At 36.7% G+C, this 8,604-nt stretch overlaps 1 protein-coding gene across 1 annotated transcript; it reads left to right on the forward strand.

The window, feature by feature from the left end:
- The first annotated feature begins 608 nt into the window (after positions 1 to 608).
- Positions 609 to 884, forward strand: LOC102139373 (large ribosomal subunit protein eL39-like). The gene has a single exon (XM_065525304.1). It carries the CDS (start codon positions 654 to 656, stop codon positions 807 to 809), a length of 156 nt encoding a protein of 51 aa, XP_065381376.1. The 5' UTR covers positions 609 to 653; the 3' UTR covers positions 810 to 884.
- The last annotated feature ends 7,720 nt before the right edge of the window (positions 885 to 8,604 follow it).

Genomic DNA, 8,604 nt, shown 5'->3' on the forward strand with positions numbered 1-8,604 from the left:
AATACTGCTGCACTCTCTCTCTGGTTTAATTTAATCCAACCATGGAGTACTAAATAATAAAATTGCTAATCCAATTACATAAAAGAACACAATGACACCAACAGGACTCACCCAATTCCCCATGGCATTTTAATTTGTCTAGTTGGTTATCCTTGGGCTAAGGCTCTTGATCCAGAATCATTGACCAATCCAAACTAGATTTATGTTGTTGTTGGTTTCGTTTAGTAATATTTTCTTTAAATTTTATACTTGTTGCCTATCCAGCCTCTGCAGAAACAATACTCTCAACAAAATAATACTGGTCCAGTGCTTCAAAATGATAACCAACACCTTTGGAATTGACAAAATTGAACTTAGCAATAAACTCCAGGCAAACTTAGCTTGCGAATCAGCTCTTCAAAAGGTGGCTAAATGGGTTTTGACACTGGCTCAGAATTGCTGGCCATCTCCCTGATGTGGGACCAGACCAATAACCAGGACAAGCCCTCGTGGCACTGAGGAAAAATTAAACCCCAACTACAAGATGGTTGATCAGCAATGCTTTTGAAAAAGGACTTTAATAACAAGAAAGAAATGTGAAAGTTGTCAGAATCAAGATGGATTCACTGTCCTTTCTCCGCCATCGTGGTGTGTTCTTGCCTCCACTTCTCGCCATGTCTTCTCACAAGACTTTCAGGATTAAGCGATTCCTGGCCAAGAAACAAGAGCAAAATCATCCCGTTCCCCAGTGGATTCGGATGAAAACTGGAAATAAAATAAGGTACAACTCCAAAAGGAGACACTGGAGAAGAACCAAGCTGGGTCTATAAGGAATTGCACATGAGATGGCACATATATTTGTGCTGTCTGAAGGTCACGAACACATTACCATATCAAACTGAAAATGTCACCACTCTCTGGAGAGTTCGATGTATTTTCCTCTCTGAATCTATTATGAATGCGTTGGTTGGCTGGGTTCAGTAATAAATATATGAGGCCTTTCATTTCAAAAAAAAAAAAAAGATAGATTCACTTTTGTCAAACTCTAATAAAAACAAACAAATAAATAAAGCCAGAAGGCTGAGGAGGGAGGGCACTCGTGCACACGTGCCTATGATAAGAACTTTTCACAAAGACTTTCTAAAGGGCTCTTACACACATATGCATGTAATAAGAACTCTTGCCTAGGACTTTTTAAACCGTAGCTTGCTACATTAGTCACAAGGACAGCTAGTCAGATGTACAAGAACATTTGCCTGACATACTATCTTCACCTATGAACTGGCACAAACTCCTGGGATAAGCCCCTGTAACGAATGTTCTCGTTGTTTCAAAACAAATTACATAAGCTTTTTTCTTTTGCCTTTAAAAGCTTCCTCTTTCTTCCACCTCTTTGGACATGCCTGTAGTCCCAATATCACACATATACCAGGTTTGCATATCCCCTGTGCACTCCCAAATAAACTCAGTATCTATTTAGAGAATCTGTCTGTTATTTAGGTTGACACAACGTTAGACACATTCAATTTCCCTAGACCTCAGTGTTCTTATTTGAAAATGGAAATAACAATAATACAGACTAAATTTCATCAATGGTTGGAAGAATCCATCAAGATCATTCATTTGAAATGTCCCTACCAATGACTCTGCCTCAAATGGGAAATGCCATCCCACTCTTTGAGTTCAACCAACCACTTTGTTGGGGAGAGGTCTTAGTCCTTAGGAAGGATGTTCCAGAGATACTACTAGACCAAAAATATTACAACCATGGTCTTCTTATGATGAACAAGTTTCTGGTTAATATAGCACACATTCCTCTGGAGTATAGCTTCAGCTAAATCCACTCTTGCCAGTTGAGTGGATAAATGAATTTAGCAAAGGTAGAGCACATCCACCAGCTTCTCAAAGTGAAAGAAGATCTAGACACCTGCACAGGGCAAGGGTCTTTCTGTTAGTCAGCCAAGTAAAGAGGTTCTCACGGACTTCCCTCAGGAAATAAAATGACGTGAGGACTTCAGTCATGAAGAGACTGGGAACAGGTGGCTTTATGAGACAGGGTGAGAGATCTCATTCCTCATATTGTATAGTTGAAAAGAAAGTGTCACTAGGTGCGGGGAGAAAAATCTCACATATGCTTACCAACAGAACAAACTGTAAACCAAATTACAAAGACATAAAAACAGCTAGGACAGGGTAAAAGTGACTCACTTTTGAACATTCACAGCCTCCCTCTTTTGTACTCCCTTTGGTTTGCCAAAAAAGAATCATAATTGTCAGCCCAATACCACTACCTTCTTAAAAAAGGAGGCCATGCCTTTCCACATAATAAAGAAATGGGGACAAGGAGTTGGGGAAGAGGGAGAATATAAATGAATCAAGAGCAAGCAACAAGGAGGTTTTGGGAGACCATGAGAGAGAGAGTTGGTCCAGCAACTAAAGAGTGTGGTGGGTATGGGAAGGAGGAGAAAGTTAGAGTGTAGATGTGTTGCTCTTAATCATGTCTTTCGATTTTCTTTGTGGTTTATATAAAATGTTAGTAGGAGATTTCAAGTACATTAAAATTAGTTTTTGTTGCTGGGCTGTGTGCCCTCAACTGCAACGTAACTCTTCAACTAAGAGACATATATCATTAATAAGAAGGGTTCCACAACACACAATATAATGACCCAAATCCTGAAGACTGACTGAGTCTACCTTTAAAGACTTTAATGTCTCCCAAATGCCATCCTTTTCCTCCTTGGGAGAAAGGGCAACAGATAGGAGAAGCCCGACTCAGCCACCTCCTTATATCTTAAAATGTTTTCCAAAGGTGACAATGACCCAGGGCCAAAGACTTGGACGGTCATTCCCTTCTCCCTGAACTCCAGCCATCTAATGAGGCCTGGAATTTCCTCTAAAGAGAATATGGAGGAGTGAGAGCCACCGTTCAGAAGTACAGCTGTGTTCATCTAAAACCACATTCTCCTGGCAATAACCAGCATTCTGGGCACATGAATATTAGGAAATGGATATGCAAAGGATCACACACCAGAAAGCTTCTCCTGTAATTCCACAGAAAAAGGATAATAACAAAATGAGATCTGCAGTAAAGGAAGTGAATTCATCAGAGCAAGGGCCAGGAACCAAATACCTTTCTCCCATTAGAAAAATTTACAGGTCGGGAATCTTAATGAAAACCAGCAGGAAGACTTGGCCTAGGAATTCTTATTGACATGTATTCAAGCTGCTGCCTCTCTCCCCCTCCTCTTAGATAACATGTTTCCTCCAAAGTTGAGTAGTTTTAGATGTTAAGATTACAATTTCCAAAGTGCAGCGCCTCATGAAAAGATTGGTTAATATCAGACATCAAAAGCATCATTCGGGTATTTTGCAGAAACATTAAACAGGTAGAATTATGACTGTTTTGGGTAACTGAATTGTCCTGAGAATCCTAAGCTACTAGAGGAAAGATATTTTGTAAAACCAGCATTTAACCAGGTTGAAATCCATAAATGGGAATATGAAGGGACAGTCACAATGAAGATGTTTCTTATCTTATTCTGGGTGTGGGCTGCGATTTTTGTATAACTACTTATTACCTACCATTATAAAGATAAATCATATACTAAAAATTAAAATATAAAATTTAATTTAAAATAAAATAATAATAAAATGGTAAGGTATTAAAGTTTTAAAAGAAAGTAAAAATATTTGTAATAAAAGAGTCAGGAAACCAGGACCTTAATTCATTAACATTTTAAAAGGTGATTAAAAATTAAGAATTGACATCTTAAATGATTAAGAATAAAAAGAGGGAAAGAAAGCTAATAACAGAGATACTAAAAGTTAAGAGGCCCAAACAAATAATGAATTTATAAAGTTTTAAATTACGAAAAACTAGATTATGATAAACCAGAAAATTGTGAGAGAATTTAAAATAAGACATAAGAGACATGAAGAGAATCATGAAATGACTAAATAATAAAAATGAGGAATTTCAAATCAAGAAACTTAAGAGTCTCAGAAGAAGATGGAAGATAAAATATAGGGGGAATAATGAAAGGAAACTCAAAGCAAAACAAAACAAAACAAAAAACTTTGAACACCGAAATACACTAAAGAAATGCAAAGATACCTCAATTTTGTTAGTTTCCTTTCTCTTTTAAATTGATAAAGAAACTTGATACAACAAAACATCAGCATGGAAACAACCAAATGCAGGCAAGTACTTGCCTTAAGACTTCTTTAAGACTTTTCTTAAGACTTTGTTAAAAATAACTTACTGTGGCCCTATAGCACAACTCTTAGAGTGTAAGTGGGAGCCAAACATGGAGTACACATGAACACAAAGAAGGGATCAATGGACACGGGGGCCTACTTTAGGGTGGAGAGTGGGAGGAGGCTGAGGATCAAAAAACTACCTATCACATATTATGCTTATTACCTGGGTAACGACATAATCTGTACAACAAACCCCCATGACACACAATTTACCCATGTAACAAACCTGCACATATACTCTCTGAACCTAAAATAAAACTTGGAAAAATATAAAATAAATACATTTAACAACAACAACAAAAAGAGACAAAGGAGAGGACAACATCCTTGAACCAGCAATTTTCAAACTTGGATGCATCTGGACGATTTTGAAAAGTACTTAGGTAATGCCTCATCCCACACCAAATAATCTGGAATTTCCTGCAGTGGGTCCCCAGATGATTTTTAACCTGAAACCAAAGTTGAAAACTACTGCCTTAAACTCTAGGCCTTCACCATGTGCCCAGGTACTCAAATTCCCATCATTGAACATGTTTTTAAGCTTTATACACAACTAAAATAGGTCAACAATATCTTCATCAGGTTGAAAAGCAAGTATTTCAAGCTCAATGACACAGTCCTTGGTCATGCAGATTCCATGAGACCGTCATCTCTCCATATTCAGAAGAATTTTTCAAATGATAGTTGCAAACTGAAAATTGAGGTCTTTGAGACAGGTGAGCTTATTCTAAGCTGCCTTTAAAAACATTTGATCAGACGCAACTTGAAATCATGGAATGAGCTCAAAATACCGTAAAACAGTGCACCACCTGGTGATTATATTGGAAGTTGCAAAATCCATGGCTCTAATTTCTCAGTAGCATAATTAATGGTACTCAGTACTGACTGCACGTCAGTACCACCTGGGTAACTTTAAAACTATCAATACCTAGGCACTCCCAGAGATTCTGACTGAATTGATCAGGGGTAGGACATGGGCATAGATGTTTTTAAAAGCTTCCTAGATAATTTTAATGTTAGCTATAATTGAGAATCCCTAAAAATACCAACGAAGTCTTCCTCGGCCCTACTCCAAACCTGCCTTTGAGATGACCATTCGCTTTCCATCCATTTTCCAGGCAGCTGAATACAGAAGCAGGAAATCTGTGACTCATTATGGAAATAATTTTCTACTGAGAGACAGGCTTGTCAAGAAGCTAAGCTTTCTCATTTAAAAGCATTTCTGTTTGGAACTCCTGATATTGTTCCTAAGTCAGTTAAATTAGAGTTGGGTTTTCTCAAAGTTCTTTGCTCATAAATTTAACGCCAATCATCTGGGTCTCTTCTATATGTGCCTACTTCCATTTATTAATTCATTTAACAAGCATTAACAGGGCAATTACAATTTGCCAGGCAATATGCATAGGGGCTGACAGTGGAGAAATAAAATAGAAACAGACAGAAAAGGTAGTTACAATCCTCTGGTTTGTTATATAATCAAAGAAGCCCAAGGTACTGTGAAGGTGCCCAGATAGGAGAGCCAATGAAAGTCTTTTACTATGTACAAAATGAGTGAAGGTTTTCTAAACAAAGACAGGAGGCATGAGGACCCCAGGCAGAGGGAGAAATTTATGCAAAGGCCTGGAGGTACTAAGAGAGTAATACATTGGGAGTGGTTCTATATGCTGAATAGTATAGAGAGTGCAGAGGCATTAAGTTGGAGAAATAGGCAAGAGTCAGATCATGGACTTCCATAGTTTTGGATTTACATTATAATGAGGACTGTGTAGGAATAACGTGATACATTTTAAGTTAGAAAAAATATCTACTGAGCAAGAGTAAGACTAGATTAGAGAATATCAGTTGGAAGGTTACTGTAATCATCCAGGCAAGAACACAGAAGGTCCTGAATGAAGTGAGTGGTATTGGGAGCAGAAACAAGCACCAAATGGGATCTATTAAGAAGATAGAAACAGCAGAATTTCACTCCTAGAGGAGTACGTTGATATAGAGAAAGGGCTGTGTCTAGCGTCATTAAAGTGACCTTGACTTGAAAATAAAAATTCAAAGGCAACCAATGCATGCTGCAGGAGTGAATATGGGCATTCGGGGCTCCTGTGGAGATGGAGTCCTTAGGAACACTAATATTCAAGGGTGAAGCAAGACCCCTTTGTCAGTTAAGCATGTTTCTATACATTTTCCCCACATTTTGGTTTCTCTTTTTACTCAATATTGTCACTTAATGAACACAATGATTCCAATTTTAAGATAGATGGATAATAGATTAATAATAGATAAATAGCTATTTTTCCCTTTATGATTAGTAATTCTGTGTACTCTTTTGGAATTATTCTCTACTACAAAATCATGAAATTATCCTATTATGTCATCATCTTCTGGACACTTTAGTGTCTTACCTTTTCAATTTAGACATAGAATCCTCCAGGAATTGATTTCTGTGCTTAGTGTGAGGAGAGTCAAGATTCTTCTTTTTTCTTTCTATATGTATATCCAGTCGCTCTAACATCATTTATTGGAAGTACTTTTTTTCTCCCACACCCTGAAGTGTCCACACATGTGCGGTTCTGTTTGTGGACTCTTTGTTCTGCACCGTGGTCTATTGGTGTCTTCTTGTCTGAGTGGCACACTGTCTTCATTAATGTAGCTTTATAAGGAGCTTGAAATCCAGTGATAAAAGTTCTTTAAATCCTTCTTCTTCAGAATGCCTTGGTTGTTCTTGACTGTTTGCATCTCATATAAATTTTGAAATCAGATTTCCAATTAACATAAAAATCCCTGGAGAAATTTAAATTAGGATAACATTGAATCTACAAATCTAATGTGAGGAAAATGCATTTTTAAAATGTTAAGGTTTCTAGCTCATGAAAGTGGTATAATTCCTGTATATATTTAGGTTTTCTTTATGTTTCTATAATATGTTATAGTTTTATGGTACCTGCATTAGATTACTCATTAGATTTCTCCTAAGGTGCTTGATGTTTTAGTGCTGTGATTAATGGTATCTTCTTAAAACACACTTTATTGAGGAAAAAGTCTCACACAACTAAATGCACAGAATTTAAGTGAATAATTTATGAATTTGACAAATGTCATCACCAAAACAGTCAAGAGATAGAACATTTTATTAACCCCCAAAATTGTTTTGTCCCTTTGTAGTTGTTCAAATCCCACTCCCCGACTAGCCAACCACTTATCATATTAGATCAATTTGTCTATTTCTAAAATTTCACATACATAGAATTATGTATCATGTATCCCTTGGTCTGGCCTCTTTCACTTAGCATACTTTTGAGATTCATTTGTGCTGCTGGATGTAATCCATTTCATCTTGTTGCTGAAGAGTGTTTCATCGTATGGATGCATCACAATTTGCCATTCAGCAGAATGGTTGGAATACTTTACATCTCGAGCAGTAAGGTATAGCTGAGAGTACAGTTGTCCCATGTCCTTGCCAATATTTCGTGTTCTATTTCTTTTCTTTCTTTCTTTCTTTTTTTTGTTTTTTTTATACTGGTAAGAACTCCATAGAAATGGTAAATAGAATTGTCAATAGTTATAATTGTTCCCAGTCTCAGAGAGAAAAGCTTTCAACTTTTAAATGTTACGCATGAGTGATTTTTGTTGTAGATTTTTAAATCAGATTAAGAAGGTTTCCTTCTCAGTTTATATGTTTTAAGAAATTATATATCAGCATTGACTTTTCCCAAGTGCATTTCTGGCTTTATTGATGTGATTGTATGATTTTTCTCTATTTTATTTTAATGTGGTAAAACATATGGATACTGGCCAGGCACGGTGGCTCACACCTGTAATCCCAGCACTTTGGGAGGCCAAGGTGGGCAGATCACGAGGTCAGAAGTTTGAGACTGGCTTGGCCAACATGGTGAAACCCTGTCTGTACCAAAAAAGTACAGAAATTAGCCAAGTGTGGTGGTGGGCACCTGTAATCCTAGCTAATCGGGAGGCCAAGGCATGAGAATCACTTGAACCTGGGAGGTGGAGGTTGCAGTGAGCTGAGATCACACCACTGCATTCCAGCCTGGGCAACACAGTGAGACTGTCTTTCTCTCTGTCTGTCTCTCTCTCTATATATATTATAAAATATATATTATATAATACTATAATTTTATTATATATGTACAATATATTATACATATAATATATATTATATGTATACTTATATATGTACATATATCATATATAATACTAACTACATATATTATATACTATATATTTTATATATACATATATCATATTATATATGATATATGTGTATATATAGATACTGTAAACTAAAAATAAAATTCTAAGTTCCCCATCAACTGAATGCACTCATTTTGGCCAAGGGGATTCCCAAAAACTTTT

This window comes from Macaca fascicularis, chromosome 12, assembly GCF_037993035.2.
Source record: "Macaca fascicularis isolate 582-1 chromosome 12, T2T-MFA8v1.1".
NCBI lineage: Eukaryota > Metazoa > Chordata > Mammalia > Primates > Cercopithecidae > Macaca > Macaca fascicularis.